General features: G+C 52.4%; 4 protein-coding genes across 4 annotated transcripts in view; 3 read left to right on the forward strand and 1 right to left on the reverse strand.

Moving 5' to 3' along the window:
- The first annotated feature begins 464 nt into the window (after positions 1-464).
- LOC138357626 (uro-adherence factor A-like) lies at positions 465-1,496 on the forward strand. The gene has a single exon (XM_069314622.1). It carries the CDS (start codon positions 465-467, stop codon positions 1,494-1,496), a length of 1,032 nt encoding a protein of 343 aa, XP_069170723.1.
- Positions 1,497-2,483: 987 nt separating this feature from the next.
- Positions 2,484-19,355, forward strand: LOC138357627 (uncharacterized). Its single transcript, XM_069314623.1, has 3 exons — positions 2,484-2,503; positions 5,469-8,677; positions 18,406-19,355. The coding sequence occupies exons 1-3, from the start codon at positions 2,484-2,486 to the stop codon at positions 19,353-19,355; spliced, it is 4,179 nt and encodes a 1,392-aa protein (XP_069170724.1).
- Positions 19,356-19,510: 155 nt separating this feature from the next.
- On the forward strand, positions 19,511-20,161 carry LOC138357628 (fibrous sheath CABYR-binding protein-like). Its single transcript, XM_069314624.1, has one exon. The coding sequence runs from the start codon at positions 19,511-19,513 to the stop codon at positions 20,159-20,161; it is 651 nt and encodes a 216-aa protein (XP_069170725.1).
- A 383-nt stretch (positions 20,162-20,544) lies between these two features.
- LOC123749946 (probable serine/threonine-protein kinase clkA) overlaps positions 20,545-20,645 on the reverse strand; it is a 2,503-nt gene continuing 2,402 nt past the window's right edge. The window contains exon 2 of the mRNA XM_069314625.1: positions 20,545-20,645. This exon is cut by the window's right edge and continues 1,010 nt beyond it. Coding sequence (XP_069170726.1) covers positions 20,545-20,645 — 101 coding nt within the window.

Here is a 20,645-nt window from a genome sequence, read left to right on the forward strand (position 1 = left end):
CAGAATCATGTTTCGGAGTCATGTCCCAGCATCATTTTCCATCCTCATGTTCCAGGACTATGTGCCAGCTTCATATTCCAGTTTCATGTTTCACCGTCGTGTTCAGCTCCACATTCTACCTTCATGTTCTAGCATAACATTCCAACATCTTGTTCCAGGGTCATGTTCTACCGTCTTGTTCCAGAGTCAAGTTCTACCGTCCACATCCAGTCAAGTTCTACCATCCTGTTCCAGCAAGAAGCTACACAAATCTGTATCAGATCCAGATTCATGTTTTGTGATTACATGTTTCAGCTGGCAGCTAGGAGTGTTCCAGAGGCCATGTTCCAGCCAGATGGTCTTAGTGTTCCAGAGGTCATGTTCCAGCCTGATGGTCTTAGTGTTCCAGAGGCCATGTTCCAGCCTGGTGGTCTTAGTGTTCCAGAGGTCTTGTTCCAGCCTGATGGTCTTAGTGTTCCAGCCTGATGGTCTTAGTGTTCCAGCCTGATGGTCTTAGTGTTCCAGAGGCCATGTTCCAGCCTGATGGTCTTACTGTTCCAGAGGCCATGTTCCAGCCTGATGGTCTTACTGTTCCAGAGGCCATGTTCCAGCCAGATGGTCTTACTGTTCCAGAGGCCATGTTCCAGCCTGATGGTCTTACTGTTCCAGAGGCCATGTTCCAGCCTAATAGTCTTACTGTTCCAGAGGCCATGTTCCAGCCTGATGGTCTTAGTGTTCCAGAGCCCATGTTCCAGCCAGATGGTCTTACTGTTCCAGAGGCCATGTTCCAGCCTGATGGTCTTACTGTTCCAGAGGCCATGTTCCAGCCAGATGGTCTTAGTGTTCCAGAGGCCATGTTCCAGCCAGATGGTCTTAGTGTTCCAGAGGCCATGTTCCAGCCTGATGGTCTTAGTGTTCCAGAGGCCATGTTCCAGCCAGATGGTCTTACTGTTCCAGAGGCCATGTTCCAGCCTGATGGTCTTACTGTTCCAGAGGCCATGTTCCAGCCAGATGGTCTTAGTGTTCCAGAGGCCATGTTCCAGCCAGATGGTCTTACTGTTCCAGAGGCCATGTTCCAGCCTGATGGTCTTACTGTTCCAGAGGCCATGTTCCAGCCAGATGGTCTTAGTGTTCCAGAGGCCATGTTCCAGCCAGATGGTCTTAGTGTTCCAGAGGCCATGTTCCAGCCAGATGGTCTTAGTGTTCCAGAGGCCATGTTCCAGCCAGATGGTCTTAGTGTTCCAGAGGCCATGTTCCAGCTGGGAGCTTCACAGTACCAGTGTAGTTACACGAGAGAGCTCCACGGTCTCATGCTCACGCACCAAGAGAGTTTCAAAGTGAGTCAAAGCCCGTATTCCAGCTGGGATTCAAGAGTTTCGGAGGACCGAGTTCAAACAGTATTCCAGCGTTCCAGCAGGAGGTTCAGTGTTAGTCTGAGCAGGACCGGCGTCATGGTTCGTGTGGAATGTCTCCCATTGATGCTCGTCTTGTTCACTCCGGGACCTTCCGACTCCTGACGTGGGCGGGAGTCTGTTATCACTCGCAATGGAACATTTATATATCCAGTTTCATGTATTGTATTTAGAACCTCTGCTAGATCCTTCCAGCGCACAGTGGCTAGGTACATACTCGAAGGATGTGCCAAAGAGGCACTTTGCTAAGCGTTACCTACCCAGGCTTTGTGCCGTGGAGAGGGGGGACCTGCTGCATGGGTAACAGCTTCTCCCCCGTATCAACCTACCCTGGCTTTGCGCCCTGGTGAGGCCACTCCAGACCGACAACCAGAGCACAACTCCATAGTCTCCTGAGACTGATGGACGCCTGCTACTTGAAATAGTTTCATGAATAAAAAAGAGTAGATGGTGTCGCCATGGATTTTCCGCACGGTTTCCGATTAGAGGATTTGTGTATGGGTACAAACGGGGAGAAAATTTTAGTTGATAAGGACCTTCTTGCGGGTACTTGACATGGCCGTCTTGCTGCTTCTTCAGCCAGCTTTCGAGCGGAATTCCTTGCTTAGTTTCACTAACAAGATGGAGAGTGAATGGAAGCAGCAGTTCCTCGATGAAGCAGTCTCAGAAGAGAATGTCGGATCCCACACTTGAGTCTAAAGCAAGTATAGAGGGCCATAATGCCTGTAGTGGGCGCCCTGAACAATACGAACGACCCGTTCTTACACCAACCATTCTCTCACACCCACCTTCAAGACCATTTGAGGTGGAACCCTACAGGGGGACAGGTCCTAGGTAGGACCTACAGAGGAACGCAGATCCTAGGCAGGACCTACAGAGGGACACAGGTCCTAGGCAGGACCTACAGAGGGACGCAGGTCCTAGGGAGGACCTACAGAGGGACACAGGTCCTAGGCAGGACCTACAGAGGGACGCAGGTCCTGGGCAGGACCTACAGAGGGACGCAGGTCCTAGGCAGGACCTACAGAGGGACGCAGGTCCTAGGCAGGACCTACAGAGGGACACAGGTCCTAGGCAACAACTCTTGAGACGATGATGGACCGAGATGAAGAGTAACAAGAGCGAACCACCTCGTTACTCTCGATGAAAAGATCAACACTACTAATCCTCTTCCTTTTATAAAATCCTTCTGCAAGAAACTCTTTGTCAATGGCGGACACGACACCTTTTCTTGTATTTACATTTGCCATCCCTTTTCCTCCTCTCGCTCCTCCCCCCCCCTTTCCCATACCTCCCCTTCTTCCCATTATCTTCCCCTTGAACAGTCGGTTACTTCTGTGTATATGTATACTTGAGGACAGTGACGTGATGTCACTGTATATCAGTGACATCACGTCACTGATATACAGTGGGGGGTATTAAGCAATACCCCCCACTATATTGCTCAATACCCCCCACTATATTGCTCAATACCCCCCACTATATTGCTCAATACCCCCCACTATATTGCTCAATACCCCCCCCCCCCGAGTATTGAGCAATACCCGGGGGGGGGGAGGGTTTGAGCAATACGAGAGCTACGAGGGGTCCTCAGCCGTGCGAGACCACTGTAAAACCATGAGCTCTAGTGCAGTGACTTCACTGTACAGCCTTCAAGTTCTTCCAGAGCAGTAACCGCTCTTCAGGCCAGGCTCGTTAAAGCAGCGGCTGTTCCCCCGAGACGAACTCGTTCATGTTTACGAATTGTGCATAAAAAAATCAAGCTAATTCTCATTATATAACTTAATATTATCAATCATTAAAGTTCTATGAATTGTTAGGTGTAGGTTAGGTTAGGTGTTAAGGGTCTGTTGGTGATGATTTGTGTTTAAAGTACTTGGGTGAAGCATTTCAACCCGTCCTCACATTAGGCTGGTTAAAGCAGCGGCTTCTCACAGTAGGCTGGTTAAAGAAGCGGCCGTCCTCACACTAGGCTGGTTAAAGCAGCGGCCGTCCTCACACTAGGCTGGTTAAAGCAGCGGCCGTCCTCACACTAGGCTGGTTAAAGCAGCAGCCGTCCTCACACTAGGCTGGTTAAAGCAGCAGCCGTCCTCACACTAGGCTGGTTAAAGCAGCAGCCGTCCTCACACTAGGCTGGTTAAAGCAGCGGCCGTCCTCACACTAGGCTGGTTAAAGCAGCAGCCGTCCTCACACTAGGCTGGTTAAAGCAGCGGCCGTCCTCACACTAGGCTGGTTAAAGCAGCGGCCGTCCTCACACTAGGCTGGTTAAAGCAGCAGCCGTCCTCCCCAGACACATTCATCAATGTTAACATACTGTGTATTAAAAATTGGTTTGTTCTCATATAAATTAATATTATTATACATAAAAATTCAATGTATAGTTATGCGTAGGTTAGGTGTTTAGGTTCTGTTGGCGATTATTTGTATTTGAAGTTCATGGGTGAAGCATTTATAGAACTGTGGTCCGAACAGAGGACGTGAGCGAAGCACTTGTTCCGGAAGTGTTCGGACGTCATCAGTTGGGAGTCGTGTGTAAACCGCTTTTCATTGATAAATTAGGGAGGGTTAAGCGGCTGGATTAATGAGCATTTGACCTTTATTGATGAGGACGGGACGGTTTATGAATGAAAAGCACATTAATTACGATGACGTCCGAACATGCTTCGAACAGTACTTTGCTCACGTCCTCTGTTCGAATAACACCTCTGTAACTGCTTCACTCACAATCTGCACTTACCAACCAACCCTAAACACGTACTGTAACCTATACCTAACAATACACACAATTGTATTATGTAATAATACCAATTAATTTGTGAGAAAAACAAAGATTTTGAATGAGCAGAGCGCTAAACGGATGCACCTTTGGGGGATTGAAATTGAAATTGAAATAAGTTTGAGGTAAAATACACACAAAGGGATGAGGTAGCTCAAGCTATTCTCACCCCGTTCAGTACATCGTGTTAATACATACATAAACACATCACAAGCAATAAACATTACCAAACATTCTAAGAGATAAACATATACATTTCCTCCTTTACACAAGTACTTTGGGGGATCGAAGCCCGCTTGTACCAGCTTTAACCTGAGGTCAGGATGCTGCATCTCTCAAGACACATCTCTAGAGATAATGTGCAGGTGAACTGTGAGTCCTAAACAACCAATTGAACGAACTGAAACACTGCTTCATCAGCTAATTCAAGAGGGTATCTAAACGATTATATAGCGAGTTGAAGCTCCATGCATCGCGGAGGCTGCGATGCTCATCTCTCTCTCTCCATCTCCAGTATTTTCTGCGCGGGTTCGAGGATGGAGACGCCCCTGATATAAACTCCCCCCCCCCCCCTGGTGTAAACCTCCTCTCCCCCCCCCTAATGTAAACCTCACAACGACTGCCATATTCTAAATATTACATATACCCCATTTCCGAAGTCAGAAATGCCAGATAATATCTCCGTTTTACATCATAAAAGTTATAAATAATATAAAGTTATATAAAGTTATGTAAAGTTATGTAAAGTTATATATAAAAGCATTAGGTTATAGGGTAAGAAAATCAGGCCAAGTTATGTATATTCGTTCCGCTGATCAACATGATAAGATAAGATAAGATAAGATACCACACAACCTATAAGGAGATTTTGGGATAGTTGTTAGTGAATAGTTAAGGGAGAGAAGGAAATATTATTATTTTATATCTTGATTATCTTGAGGTTATCTTGAGATGATTTCGGGGCTTTAGTGTCCCAGCGGCCCGGTCCTCGACCAGGCCTCCACCCCCAGGAAGCAGCCCGTGACAGCTGACTAACTCCCAGGTACCTATTTACTGCTAGGTAACAGGGGCATTCAGGGTGAAAGAAACTTTGCCCATTTGTTTCTGCCTCGTGCGGGAATCGAACCCGCGCCACAGAATTACGAGTTCTGCGCGCTATCCACCAGGCTACGAGGCTCCTATATTTATATATTTTTTTCACTGGTAATTCTGTGGTACGAGGTGGGTGGGGGGGGGGGGTTAGGATCACCCGGGGGCCCCCTGGCTTATGGTACCTACCTTGAGGTGCTTCCGGAGCTTAGTGTCCCCGCGGCCCGGTCGTCGACCAGGCCTCCTGGGCCTGGTCGACCATGGTACCAAGGCCTCCTGGGCCATGGTAAGCGAAGGTTTTTACCTGTCATCTTGGCTGTCATCTTGGCTGTCATCTTGGCTGTCATCTTGGCTGTCATCTTGGCTGTCATCTTGGCTGTCATCTTGGCTGTTAACTTGGCTGTCCTCTTGGCTGTCCTCTTGGCTGTCATCTTGGTTGTCATCTTGGTTGTCATCTTGGCTGTTAACTTGGCTGTCATCTTGGCTGTCATCTTGGCTGTCATCTTGGCTGTCATCTTGGCTGTTAACTTGGCTGTCCTCTTGGCTGTCATCTTGGTTGTCATCTTGGTTGTCATCTTGGCTGTTAACTTGGCTGTCCTCTTGGCTGTCCTCTTGGCTGTCATCTTGGCTGTCATCTTGGTTGTCCTCTTGGCTGTCATCTTGGTTGTCATCTTGGCTGTTAACTTGGCTGTTAACTTGGCTGTCATCTTGGCTGTCATCTTGGCTGTCCTCTTGGCTGTCCTCTTGGTTGTCATCTTGGCTGTTAACTTGGCTGTTAACTTGGCTGTCATCTTGGCTGTCATCTTGGCTGTCATCTTGGCTGTCATCTTGGCTGTTAACTTGGCTGTCATCTTGGCTGTCATCTTGGCTGTTAACTTGGCTGTCATCTTGGCTGTCATCTTGGCTGTCATCTTGGCTGTTAACTTGGCTGTCATCTTGGCTGTCATCTTGGCTGTCATCTTGGCTGTTAACTTGGCTGTTAACTTGGCTGTCATCTTGGCTGTCATCTTGGCTGTTAACTTGGCTGTTAACTTGGCTGTCATCTTCGCTGTTAGCTTGGCTGTCATTTTGGCTGTCATCTTGGCTGTCATCTTGGCTGTTAACTTGGCTGTCATCTTGGCTGTCATCTTGGCTGTTAACTTGGCTGTCATCTTGGCTGTCATCTTGGCTGTCATCTTGGCTGTCATCTTGGCTGTTAACTTGGCTGTCCTCTTGGCTGTCATCTTGGCTGTCATCTTGGCTGTCATCTTGGCTGTTAACTTGGCTGTCCTCTTGGCTGTCATCTTGGCTGTCATCTTGGCTGTCATCTTGGCTGTCATCTTAGCTGTCATTTTGGTTGTCATCTTGGCTGTCATCTTGGTTGTCATCTTGGCTGTCAACTTGGCTGTCATCTTGGCTGTCATCTTGGCTGTCATCTTGGCTGTTAACTTGGCTGTCATCTTGGCTGTCATCTTGGCTGTCATCTTGGCTGTTAACTTGGCTATCCTCTTGGCTGTCCTCTTGGCTGTCATCTTGGCTGTTAACTTGGCTGTCCTCTTGGCTGTCATCTTGGCTGTCAACTTGGCTGTCCTCTTGGCTGTCATCTTGGCTGTCATCTTGGTTGTCATCTTGGCTGTCATCTTGGCTGTCATCTTCGCTGTCATCTTGGTTGTTATCTTGGCTGTCATCTTGGCTGTCATCTTGGTTGTCATCTTGGCTGTCAACTTGGCTGTCAACTTGGCTGTCATCTTGGCTGTCATCTTGGCTGTTATCTTGGCTGTCATCTTGGCTGTCATCTTGGCTGTCATCTTGGCTGTCATCTTGGCTGTCATCTTGGCTGTCAACTTGGCTGTCCTCTTAGCTGTCATTTTGGCTGTCATCTTGGCTGTCATCTTGGCTGTCATTTTGGCTGTCATCTTGGCTGTCATCTTGGCTGTCATCTTGGTTGTCATCTTGGTTGTCATCTTGGCTGTCATCTTCGCTGTCATCTTGGTTGTTATCTTGGCTGTCATCTTGGCTGTCATCTTGGTTGTCATCTTGGCTGTCAACTTGGCTCTCAACTTGGCTGTCATCTTGGCTGTCATCTTGGCTGTTATCTTGGCTGTCATCTTGGCTGTCATCTTGGCTGTCAACTTGTCTGTCATCTTGGCTGTTAACTTGTTTGTCATCTTGGCTGTCATTTTGGCTGTTATCTTGGCTGTCATTTTGGCTGTCATCTTGGATGTCATCTTGGCTGTCATCTTGGCTGTCATCTTGGCTGTCAACTTGGCTGTCATCTTGGCTGTCATCTTAGCTGTCATTTTGGCTGTCATCTTGGCTGTCATCTTGGCTGTCATCTTGGTTGTCATCTTGGCTGTCATCTTAGCTGTCATTTTGGCTGTCAACTTGGCTGTCATCTTGGCTGTTAACTTGTTTGTCATCTTGGCTGTCATCTTAGCTGTCATCTGGGCTGTCATCTTGGCTGTCATCTTGGCTGTCATTTTGGTTGTCATCTTGGCTGTCATCTTCGCTGTCATCTTGGCTGTCATCTTGGTTGTTATCTTGGCTGTCATCTTGGCTGTCATCTTGGTTGTCATCTTGGCTGTCAACTTGGCGGTCATCTTGGTTGTCATCTTGGCTGTCATTTTAGCTGTCATCTTGGCTGTCATTTTGGCTGTCATCTTGGCTGTCATTTTGGGTGTCATCTTGGCTGTCATTTTAGCTGTCATCTTGGCTGTCATTTTGGCTGTCATCTTGGCTCTCATTTTGGCTGTCATCTTGGCTGTCATCTTGGCTGTCATCTTGGCTGTCAACTTGGCTGTCATCTTGGCTGTCATCTTGGCTGTGAACTTGGCTGTCATCTTGAGTGTCATCTTGGCTGTCAACTTGGCTGTCATCTTGGCTGTCATCTTGGCTGTCATCTTGGCTGTCATCTTGGCTGTCATCTTGGCTGTCAACTTGGCTGTCATCTTGGCTGTCATTTTGGATGTCATCTTCGTTGTCATTTTGGCTATCATCTTGGCTGTCATCTTGGCTGTCACCTTGGCTGTCATCTTGGCTGTCAACTTGGCTGTCAACTTGGCTGTCATCTTGGCTGTCATCTTGGCTGTCATCTTGGCTGTCATCTTGGCTGTCATCTTGGCTGTCAACTTGGCTGTCAACTTGGCTGTCATCTTGGCTGTCATCTTGAGTGGCATCTTGGCTGTCATCTTGGCTGTCATCTTGGCTGTCATCTTGGTTGTCATCTTGGCTGTTAACTTGGCTGTTAACTTGGCTGTTAACTTGGCTGTCAACTTGGCTGTCATCTTGGCTGTCATCTTGAGTGTCATCTTGGCTGTCATCTTGGCTGTCGTCTTGGCTGTCATCTTGGTTGTCATCTTGGCTGTTAACTTGGCTGTTAACTTGGCTGTTAACTTGTCTGTCATCTTGGCTGTCATCTTATCATATCTACACTTGAGACTGTGTATGGAGTCAGCCTCCACCACATCACTTCCTAAAGCATTCCATTTGTCAACCACTCTGACACTAAAAAAATCTTTCTAATATCTCTGTGGCTCATTTGGGCACTCAATTTCCACCTGTGTCCCCTAGTGCGTGTGCCCCTTGTGTTAAATAGCCTGTCCTTATCTACCCTATCAATTCCCTGTGTGTGTGTTTGATATCCCTATCTATCAGGAGCAATCGAATAAATGGGTGCAGAGAGACGGAGGGGAGTCAGATTCCCCAGACAAGATGAAGATATTGGGATAAGCAATTACATCAACTGTGTGGGATAAGGACTTCAACCAGTTTGTTTACGCGTAATTGTAGAGTGAGCCAGCATCCTCCTCCTCATCTCCCTGACTGAGAAATGTGGTATTATAAGAGTCGGTGGTTGAGAGGGGTTGTAAATTTCACATTTGATCAGGTGGTGGGGTGGTAGGGGGGTTGTGGGTGGGGGGGGGGGGGTATTGGCAGATGGCTATCTGATAGAGGCTGCCGCAGAACACCCCCTTCCCCCCCCCCCTCTCACAGTAATTATGGGGGGAGGGGTGGGGGTTGGGGAGGGATAGAAACTATGTGGTTAGTGGGGTGGTGGGGGTCCTCTCACAGTGGGAGGGGTGGGAGGGGTGGTGGTGCGGTTTCACAAGGCTTCACCCCCAGGAACCCCTCCTGCAGCACCAGGCTTCATCACCCCAGGAACCCCTCCTGCAGCACCAGGCTTCACCCCCAGGAACCCCTCCTGCAGCACCAGTCTTCACCCCCAGGAACCCCTCCTGCAGCACCAGGCTTCACCCCCAGGAACCCCTCCTGCAGCACCAGGCTTCACCCCAGGAACCCCTCCTGCAGCACCAGGCTTCACCCTCAGGAATCCCTCCTGCAGCACCATGCTTCATCACCCCAGGAACCCCTCCTGCAGCACCAGGCTTCACCCCCAGGAACCCCTCCTGCAGCACGAGGCTTCACCCCCAGGAACCCCTCCTGCAGCACCAGTCTTCACCCCCAGGAACCCCTCTTCCAGCACCAGGCTTCACCCCCAGGAACCCCTCCTGCAGCACGAGGCTTCACCCCCAGGAACCCCTCCTGCAGCACCAGTCTTCACCCCCAGGAACCCCTCCTGCAGCACCAGGCTTCACCCCCAGGAACCCCTCCTGCAGCACCAGGCTTCACCCCCAGGAACCCCTCTTGCAGCACCAGGCTTCACCCTCAGGAATCCCTACTGCAGCACCAGGCTTCACCCCCAGGAACCCCTCCTGCAGCACCAGGCTTCACCCCCAGGAACCCCTCCTGCAGCACCAGGCTTCACCCCCAGGAACCCCTCCTGCAGCACCAGGCTTCCCCCCCAGGAACCCCTCCTGCAGCACCAGGCTTCATCACCCCAGGAACCCCTCCTGCAGCACCAGGCTTCACCACCAGGAACCCCTCCTGCAGCACCAGGCTTCACCCCCAGGAACCCCTCCTGCAGCACCAGGCTTCCCCCCCAGGAACCCCTCCTGCAGCACCAGGCTTCATCACCCCAGGAACCCCTCCTGCAGCACCAGGCTTCACCACCAGGAACCCCTCCTGCAGCACCAGGCTTCCCCCCCAGGAACCCCTCCTGCAGCACCAGGCTTCATCACCCCAGGAACCCCTCCTGCAGCACCAGGCTTCCCCCCCAGGAACCCCTCCTGCAGCACCAGGCTTCATCACCCCAGGAACCCCTCCTGCAGCACCAGGCTTCACCACCAGGAACCCCTCCTGCAGCACCAGGCTTCACCCCCAGGAACCCCTCCTGCAGCACCAGGCTTCCCCCCCAGGAACCCCTCCTGCAGCACCAGGCTTCATCACCCCAGGAACCCCTCCTGCAGCACCAGGCTTCACCACCAGGAACCCCTCCTGCAGCACGAGGCTTCAGGGAGGCAAGATCACCCTCTTCCTCTGCCCAAAATGCCAGAAAAGTTCATCATCTGTGTCGGGGAGCCGTCGACAAGCTTCAGCAAAGGTTCCCCTTCCGTCGGAGCAGCCGACCACCCGGCCGACCCGACCCGGCCCGACCACCCGGCCGACCCGACCCGGCCGGGCCGTAAGTTGGGGCGGTGCGGCCCGCGTCACAGGCAGGGAGGTCCACTTGTTAAATTTCACGGGGGGCCCACAGCCCGACACGGCGGGCGGAGACGCGCATCCCGGATCTTCCCCGCTTCCCACTATCTTTCGCTCCCTGGACCTGTATGAGGCTTGCGGGAAGTGATGTGGCGTGAGCGAAATTGTGTGGGAGTGAGCGATGGCTTGAGGGGCAGGTGGGCGGCGGTTGGAGCATGGTGGTCTCCGCGCGGGCCGGGTTTCAAAAATGATGTGTCATAATGGTATTTCTTCGTGGAAATGGGCGGTGTTGTTGCGCGGGAGATCGTAAGTGGTGGTGTCGCTGGGTTGTGGGAGTGAGCGTTGTTATCTGCGTCTCCCTGGGTGGCGGCCAGGGCTCTGCCAGATAAAATGGCACCAAAATATTACGCCACGCATCGCCTTCTCCATATTACCTGCCACAAATCAGCCATTCTCGGGGGTTTTGTGCCGTCTGCCCCCCTTCCCACCCCTCTACCTTCCTTCCCACCCCTCTACCTTCCTTCCCACCCCTCTACCTTCCTTCCCACCCCTCTACCTTCCTTCCCACCCACCCACCAACCCCTTCCCTGCTCCCTTCTCACCGTCAGACCCCTGTTCCCTTCCAGCTTTCAGACCCCCAGCTCCCTTCCCGCCCCCCGAAGCTCTCTTCCCCTCCGACCCCCGTGCTCCCTTCTCCACCCCCCCGTGCTCCCTTCTCCACCCCCCCCCTCCCTTCTCCACCCCCCCCCCTCCCTCCCCTTCTCCACCCCCCCCCCCCCGTGCTCCCTTCTCCACCCCCCCCCCTCCCTTCCCGCCCCCGACCCCTGGTTGATGGGGTTCTGGGAGTTCTTCTACTCCCCAAGCCCGGCCCGAGGCCAGGCTTGACTTGTGAGAGTTTGGTCCACCAGGCTGTTGCTTGGAGCGACCCGCAGGCCCACATATACCTGGTTGATGGGGTTCTGGGAGTTCTTCTACTCCCCAAGCCCGGCCCGAGGCCAGGCTTGACTTGTGAGAGTTTGGTCCACCAGGCTGTTGCTTGGAGCGGCCCGCAGGCCCACATATACCTGGTTGATGGGGTTCTGGGAGTTCTTCTACTCCCCAAGCCCAGCCCGAGGCCAGGCTTGACTTGTGAGAGTTTGGTCCACCAGGCTGTTGCTTGGAGCGGTCCGCAGGCCCACATATACCTGCTTGATGGGGTTCTGGGAGTTCTTCTACTCCCCAAGCCCGGCCCGAGGCCAGGCTTGACTTGTGAGAGTTTGGTCCACCAGGCTGTTGCTTGGAGCGGTCCGCAGGCCCACATATACCTGCTTGATGGGGTTCTGGGAGTTCTTCTACTCCCCAAGCCCGGCCCGAGGCCAGGCTTGACTTGTGAGAGTTTGGTCCACCAGGCTGTTGCTTGGAGCGGCCCGCAGGCCCACATACCCACCACAGCCCGGTTGGTCCGGCACTCCTTGGAGAAAACAATCTAGTTTCCTCTTGAAGATGTCCACGGTTGTTCCGGCAATATTTCTTATGCTTGCTGGGAGGATGTTGAACAACCGCGGACCTCTGATGTTTATACAGTGTTCTCTGATTGTGCCTATGGCACCTCGGCTCTTCACTGGTTCTATTCTACATTTTCTTCCATATCGTTCACTCCAGTACGTTGTTATTTTACTGTGTAGATTTGGGACCTGGCCCTCCAGTATTTTTCATGTGTATATTATTTGATATCTCTCTCATCTCCTTTCTAGTGAGTACATTTGGAGAGCTTTGAGACGATCCCAATAATTTAGGTGCTTTATCGCGTCTATGCGTGCCGTATATGTTCTCTGTATTCCCTCTATTTCAGCAATCTCTCCTGCTCTGAAGGGGGAAGTGAGTACTGAGCAGTACTCAAGACGGGACAACACAAGTGACTTGAAGAGTACAACCATTGTGATGGGATCCCTGGATTTGAAAGTTCTCGTAATCCATCCGATCATTTTTCTGACTGACGCAATATTTGCTTGGTTATGCTCCCTAAACGTTAGGTCGTCAGACATCATTATTCCCAAATCCTTTACATGTTGCTTTCCTACTATGGGCAGATTTGATTGTGTTTTGTACCCTGTATTATGTTTCAGCTCCTCATTTTTACCGTTACTGAGTATCTTGAATTTATCACTGTTAAACATCATGTTATTGTCTACTGTCCAGTCGAAAGCTTTATTAATATCTGCTTGTAGTTTTTCAATGTCTTCAACAGAGGTAATTTTCATGCTGGTTTTTGTGTCATCTGCAAAAGATGACACGAAGCTGTGACTTGTATTTTTGTCTATATCTGATATGAGAATAAGGAAAAGCAGCGGTGCAAGGACTGTACCCTGAGGTACAGAGCTTTTAACTGCGCTCGGACTCGATTTTATATGGTTGACTGTTACTCTTTGTGTTCTGTTCGACAGAAAACTGAGTATCCAGCGTCCTACTTTACCAGTTATTCCCATTGACTTCATTTTGTGTGCTATCACTCCATGGTCACATTTATCGAATGAATTGACGAAGTCCGTGTATACCACATCTGCATTCTGTTTGTCATCTAATGCCTCAGTGATTTTGTCGTAATGGTCCAGTAGCTGTGAGAGGCATGATCTTCCTGCTCTAAATCCATGTTGGCCTGGGTTGTGGAGGTCATTGGTCTCCATGAATCTAATGACCTGACTCCTGATCACTCTCTCAAATACTTTTATTATGTGGGACGTTAGTGTAACTGGTCTATAATTCTTTGCCAATGCTTTGCTACCACCCATGTGTAGAGGGGCTATGTCTGCTACTTTAAGCGCATCTGGTATCTCCCCCGTGTCCAAGCTCTTCCTCCACACTATACTGAGTGCCTGTGCTACTGGCACCTTGTAATTTTTTTTTTTTGGGGGGGGGGAGGAGTAAAGAGGAAGGAGAGGCATAGGTGAAGGGAAGTATAGAAGTGGGAAATACAGTGAGAGGTATGAAAGCAGGCGGGCTGTCCGCCTTGCTGACACGATGTGTGGGTGTTGGCAGCTAAGCTAAGCTGGCTCCCTCTTGTCAGGGAGCTGTGAGTGTGTGAGAGGTTCTTCACATGTGTTTCACCATATATGGATGTCTATAGATGAATACTGTGTAGCATTCATATATACACACCCTGATGCTTCCACACAGGGTGTACTCACCTAGTTGTATTCACCTAGTTGTGTTTGCGGGGGTTGAGCTTTGCTCTTTCGGCCCGCCTCTCAACTGTCAATCAACTGTTTACTACTACTTTTTTCTCCACATCACACCCCCCCCCCCCCAAGAAGCACCCCGTGACAGCTGACTAACTCCAAGGTAGTCAGTGGTGGCATCTTGGGCCACCAGCTGTGGGAGCGGGGCGTCTCATCTTGGGCCACCAGCTGTGGGAGTGGGGCGTCTCATCTTGGGCCACCAGCTGTGGGAGTGGGGCGTCTCATCTTGGGCCACCAGCTGTGGGAGTGGGGCGTCTCATCTTGGGCCACCAGCTGTGAGAGTGGGGCGTCTCATCTTGGGCCACCAGCTGTGGGAGTGGGGCGTCTCATCTTGGGCCACCAGCTGTGAGAGTGGGGCGTCTCATCTTGGGCCACCAGCTGTGAGAGTGGGGCGTCTCATCTTGGCCCACCAGCTGTGGGAGTGGGGCGTCTCATCTTGGGCCACCAGCTGTGGGAGCGGGGCGTCTCATCTTGGGCCACCAGCTGTGGGAGTGGGGCGTCTCATCTTGGGCCACCAGCTGTGGGAGTGGGGCGTCTCATCTTGGCCCACCAGCTGTGGGAGTGGGGCGTCTCATCTTGGGCCACCAGCTGTGGGAGCGGGGCGTCTCATCTTGGGCCACCAGCTGTGGGAGTGGGGCGTCTCATCTTGGCCCACCAGCTGTGGGAGCGGGGCGTCTCATCTTGGGCCACCAGCTGTGGGAGTGGGGCGTCTCATCTTGGGCCACCAGCTGTGGGAGCGGGGCGTCTCATCTTGGAGTAATCTTTCTAACATTGGGTCCTCTAACATTTCGATGGTGTTCCACACCCTGATGGCTTGGTGCTGCAGTCTGATGTTTAGTGGCTGTATGTTCAGGAGTTCGTGGAGCTCCTGGATTGTCTGATCATATGGTGGACGGTGTTTTGCTGCTCTCCTTAGCGCCTTATTTTGTACTGCTTGCAGTTTCTGCATGTTAGTTTTCTTTATAGTGTGTAGTGGTACTGGGGGATACTCTAGATGCGGCCGAACTAGTGCCTTATATAGGTGCATCTGAATGTTAGTACTGAGGCTTCGGAATCTCCTCAATTTTCGTAAGGCTGCTTTGGCTTTGTTTAGTCGGTCCCTTACGTGAATTTTTATCCCTATTCTATTGATCATAAGTCCCAGTATTCTGCCGACCTCCGCATATTGGGTCGGATGGTTGTCAAGGATGATGGGGTCCGGGTTTCTTTTCGCAATGTGTATTATCTGGAACTTTTGTTTGTTGGTGCTGATTTTCCATTGCTTCTCAAAGCTGTTTATGAGTTCAATTGCTGCCTTGGTCTTGTCGGCTAGTAGCGGCTTTGATGATCCCGGATGGCAAATTATTTGGGTGACATCGTCAGCGTACGTGATGTATTCTCCATGTTGGGGTTGGGGTAGGTCAGCTGTATATATGTTGAATAGAGTGGGGGAGAGGCAGCTTCCTTGTGGTACTCCACTTTTCAGTTCCATTACGTCACCTAAGTAGCTGCCGATATTAAGCCTAGCAGTTCTGTTGTCTATAAAGCTGTAGAGAGTAGCAGTAAAGCCATAGTTCAGATATCTAACATTTTAGGCCTGTGTGCCACACTTTGTCGAAGGCTTTCGAGACGTCCCTAAGCACTATATTACACTGATCTTTTTTCGACACTGCGTTGGCTATATGCTGGTAGATCAGGGCTATAGCTGTATGGGCCCCTCTGCGGTTTCTAAACCCATGCTGCCTGGTGTTATACTTCCCTTCCTCTTTCGTGTACTTCACCAGTCTCTGATTGATAATTTTTTCGAATATTTTGCTGGTACTTCGAGGAGGGAAATTGGCCTGTAGTTTTCAGTTTGGGTTGGGGGTTTACCTGGCTTGGGGATTAATCTTATTGTGGCATTCTTGAAGTATGTGGGGAATAGTCCAGATGCAAGAGCTGCATTTATTATACATGTGTATTGATGGAGTGCAATCACTGGTAGGTTGGATAATACCATCTTATTTATTTTGCTGTTGCCCGGCGCCTTGTTCTTGAAACCCATAATTGTTTTATGGACCTCCGCAATGGTTATGTGTTTCATAAGGTGGCAGTCATCGCGTATGTTGTTAAGGTCTATTGTTTGCGTCGGGAGTAGTGCTCTTATCGACTTGAGTTGTAATTTTCCTTTCATTAATGAGGCAAAAGTTTAAATTTTCTTCCGGGTTTATCCTGAATATTTTTCCCAGAACTTCCTGAATTCTTGTTCTTGTTCTCTCTCTTCATAGAGTTTATTTCCTGAGGCGTCTATGATGTAGGGTGTTGCCTCAGCAAAGTTTCCCATCAGAGTTTTTACTTTCTTCCAGAACTTTCCCGGGTTTCTGAAGTCGACTTGGATTTTGCTTATTAGGTCATCCCATTGTTTGGTGTACTCTGTTTTGCATAGATCTTGCAGCTCATCTTGAAGTTCCCTTTGTAGTCTTTTGCGCTCATCCGTCCACCCGTGTTGTGTTATGAGTTGTAGAAGGTTGTTATATCTGGTTTGTACCCTGGAAACACAAACCGAAACTGTCTCTATTTTCCGCTTGTTACAACTTGTAATAAAGTTGTTACATCTTGGCTTAACGTGTATATGACGTATTAGAACGTTGTTACAACTTGCTATGTTGGTGTTATAACTGGTTAGGAGGTGTTAAAACTTGTTCGAACGTTGTACCAACGTCGTAGTTTCGGTGTGTGTTTGGCGGGTAGTGTCCTGAGCGCCTCAGTGGCTGGGGGGTGTGGGAGCGTTATGTGGTGAGCTACGGGAATGTGATCAGTCATGCAATTTTTTATAGTGTTAATCCATGTATTTAACTCAGTGTTTATTCATGATGTTTCCTTTCCATTAAAGTCTTTGACACTGATTTCCTGTGCACTGCTTTTGAACGCTTCCCAGTCAGTTTTAGTGTATTGAAGTCTTGGTGGTGAGGGTTTCTGAATGGGGTTAGTTGATAGTGTCATTATTATTGGTAGGTGGTCGCTTGTGCTCACAGGTCCCCTTTCTATGTGGGTGTTTAGGAGGTGGTGGTTGTTTGACAGTATTATGTCTGGTTTACCACTGTGGCCTTGTCTGACGTAAGTTGGGAAGTCTGGGCCCAGGTGGGTTAGATTTCCGTTCCTTATCATATTATGGATGGCTTCTCCTGCTTGGCTGTTCTTTCCGTGTCCCAGTGTTCTGTGCTTGGTGGTCAGATCACCCAGAAAGTAGGCGGGTCTGTTCCTTCTGGTAAGTTTCATGATGTCGGCAAGGGGAAGGTAAGGACGTCTTGGTGGTTGGTAGCATGTTCCTATGAAGATTATACCTTTCGTAGTTTGGAGTTCAATTGCCAGGAAGTTTTCTTGAAAGTTACCTACAATTTTGTGTGGAATATTTCTCCTTACAGCAATTGCCGCTCCATCGTTGGCCTGGTCAGCTCTGTTGACCTCGTTGGCCTGGTCAGCTCTGTTGACCTCGTTGGCCTGGTCAGCTCTGTTGACCTCGTTGACCTGGTCAGCTCTGTTGACCTCGTTGGCCTGGTCAGCTCTGTTGACCTCGTTGGCCTGGTCAGCTCTGTTGACCTCGTTGGCCTGGTCAGCTCTGTTGACCTCGTTGGCCTGGTCAGCTCTGTTGACCTCGTTGGCCTGGTCAGCTCTGTTGACCTCGTTGGCCTGGTCAGCTCTGTTGACCTCGTTGGCCTGGTCAGCTCTGTTGACCTGGTAAGTTTTGTTGTTGAAGATCTTCATCTTCTCACTTTCCCTTTTCCCATGGTTGTTAATGAGTCTTATATCAGGGTCTATTTCTCAGTACAAGTTGCTGAGTTCCAATGTTCTGTCCGGAGTCCAGCATAGAACATTGTGTTGAATTATTGTTAATGACTGGATGGCTATGTTGAAACTGATCAGTCACTTCCACCTCGTGGATGGTCTGGGTTCGATGCTTGTCTGATGCGCATTGTTAAATTGACTGTACCCCAACACCCTCCCTGCCATGGGATACCCCCATCCCCAAGCGTGGACCTTGGGTACCTTGGGTACCCCAATTCCCTTCCTACCCTGGGGTACCCACGCCCCCCCCTCCCCTGGTCTAGGGGTACCCACGCCCCCCCCCTCCCCTGGTCAAGGGGTACCCACGCCCCCCCTCCCCTGGTCAAAGGGGTACCCACGCCCTCCCTCCCTTCCCTGGTCAAGAGGGTACCCACGCCCCCCCCCCTCCCCTGGTCAAGGGGGTACCCACGCCCCCCCTCCCCTGGTCAAGGGGTACCCACGCCCCCCCTCCCATCCCTGGTCAAGGGGTACCCACGCCCCCCCCCCCTCCCCTGGTCAAGGGGGTACCCACGCCCCCCCTCCCCTAGCCCCAGGCTACCCCCCCTCCCCCCACTCCAGAAAAAAGGAACACCCACTTTGAACTGCTGTAATCAACAAGCTTCCACGTTTACAGCTCCTCCTGCAGGAGCCAGCAGACGTCCAGCCGGCCAGCAGACGTCCAGCCAGCCAGCAGACGACCAGTCAGCCCGCAGACGACCAGCCGGCCAGCAGACGACCAGCCGGCCAGCAGACGACCAGCCGGCCAGCAGACGACCAGCCGGCCAGCAGACGTCCAGCCGGCCAGCAGACGTCCAGCCGGCCAGCAGACGACCAGCCGGCCAGCAGACGACCAGCCGGCCAGCAGACGTCCAGCCGGCCAGCAGACGACCAGCCGGCCAGCAGATGACCAGCCGGCCAGCAGACGTCCAGCCGGCCAGCAGACGTCCAGCCGGCCAGCAGACGACCAGCCGGTCAGCAGACGACCAGCCAGCCAGCAGACGACCAGCCGGCCAGCAGACGACCAGCCAGCCAGCAGACGACCAGCCGGCCAGCAGACGACCAGCCGGCCAGCAGACGACCAGCCAGCCAGCAGACGACCAGCCGGCCAGCAGACGTCCAGCCGGCCAGCAGACGACCAGTCAGCCAGCAGACGACCAGCCGGCCAGCAGACGTCCAGCCGGCCAGCAGACGACCAGCCGGCCAGCAGATGACCAGCCGGCCAGCAGACGTCCAGCCGGCCAGCAGACGTCCAGCCGGCCAACAGACGACCAGCTGGTCAGCAGACGACCAGCCAGCCAGCAGACGACCAGCCGGCCAGCAGACGACCAGCCGGCCAGCAGACGTCCAGCCGGCCAGCAGACGTACAGCCGGCCAGCAGACGACCAGCCGGCCAGCAGACGACCAGCCAGCCAGCAGACGACCAGCCGGCCAGCAGACGTCCAGCCGGCCAGCAGACGACCAGCCGGCCAGCAGATGACCAGCCGGCCAGCAGACGTCCAGCCAGCAAGCAGACGACCAGCCGGCCAGCAGACGACCAGTCAGCCAGCAGACGACCAGCCGGCCAGCAGACGACCAGCCGGCTAGCAGACGTCCAGCCGGCCAGCAGACGACCAGCCGGCCAGCAGACGTCCAGCCGGCCAGCAGACGTCCAGCCGGCCAGCAGACGACCAGTCAGCCAGCAGACGACCAGCCGGCCAGCAGACGTCCAGCCGGCCAGCAGACGACCAGCCGGCCAGCAGATGACCAGCCGGCCAGCAGACGTCCAGCCGGCCAGCAGACGTCCAGCCGGCCAACAGACGACCAGCTGGTCAGCAGACGACCAGCCAGCCAGCAGACGACCAGCCAGCCAGCAGACGACCAGCCGGCCAGCAGACGACCAGCCGGCCAGCAGACGTCCAGCCGGCCAGCAGACGTCCAGCCGGCCAGCAGACGACCAGCCGGCCAGCAGACGACCAGCCAGCCAGCAGACGACCAGCCGGCCAGCAGACGTCCAGCCGGCCAGCAGACGACCAGCCGGCCAGCAGATGACCAGCCGGCCAGCAGACGTCCAGCCGGCCAGCAGACGACCAGCCGGCCAGCAGACGACCAGTCAGCCAGCAGACGACCAGCCGGCCAGCAGACGACCAGCCGGCCAGCAGACGTCCAGCCGGCCAGCAGACGTCCAGCCGGCCAGCAGACGCCCAGCCGGCCAGCAGACGACCAGCCGGCCAGCAGGCCAGCAGACGACCAGCCGGTCAGCAGACGTCCAGCCAGCCAGCAGACGACCAGCCAGCCAGCAGACGACCAGCCGGCCAGCAGACGACCAGCCGGCCAGCAGACGTCCAGCCGGCCAGCAGACGTCCAGCCGGCCAGCAGACGTCCAGCCGGCCAGCAGACGTCCAGCCGGCTAGCAGACGACCAGCCGGCCAGCAGACGACCAGCCGGCCACCAGACGACCAGCCGGCCACCAGACGTCAGCAGACCAACTAGTAAATCAGCAGACCAACTAGTAAGTCAGCAGACCAACTAGAAAGTCAGCAGACCCACTAGAAAGTCAGCAGACCAACTAGAAAGTCAGCAGACCCACTAGAAAGTCAGCAGACCAACTAGAAAGTCAACAGACCCACTAGAAAGTCAGCAGACCCACTAGAAAGTCAACAGACCCACTAGAAAGTCAGCAGACCAACTAGAAAGTCAACAGACCCACTAGAAAGTCAGCAGACCCACTAGAAAGTCAACAGACCCACTAGAAAGTCAGCAGACCCACTAGAAAGTCAACAGACCCACTAGAAAGTCAGTGGGTCAAAAGAAAGTTGTTGTTCCCACTGTTGTTCTCATTGTTGTTCTCACTGTTGTTCTCACTGTTGTTCCCACTGTTGTTCTCATTGTTGTTCC

The sequence above is a fragment of the Procambarus clarkii genome, chromosome 79 (genome assembly GCF_040958095.1).
Source record: "Procambarus clarkii isolate CNS0578487 chromosome 79, FALCON_Pclarkii_2.0, whole genome shotgun sequence".
NCBI classification, from domain to species: Eukaryota; Metazoa; Arthropoda; class Malacostraca; order Decapoda; family Cambaridae; genus Procambarus; species Procambarus clarkii.

Coding starts and splice junctions, on each gene's coding strand:
- LOC138357626 (XM_069314622.1), top strand. CDS start 465: ATGGTCTTAGTGTTCCAGCCTGATGGTCTTAGTGTTCCAGAGGCCATG.
- LOC138357628 (XM_069314624.1), top strand. CDS start 19,511: ATGACCAGCCGGCCAGCAGACGTCCAGCCGGCCAGCAGACGTCCAGCC.
- LOC138357627 (XM_069314623.1), top strand. CDS start 2,484: ATGATGGACCGAGATGAAGA. Junction 2,504..5,468: donor ATGATGGACCGAGATGAAGA/GTAACAAGAGCG, acceptor TCCGGAGCTTAG/TGTCCCCGCGGCCCGGTCGT. Junction 8,678..18,405: donor ATATCTACACTTGAGACTGT/GTATGGAGTCAG, acceptor CCACGTTTACAG/CTCCTCCTGCAGGAGCCAGC.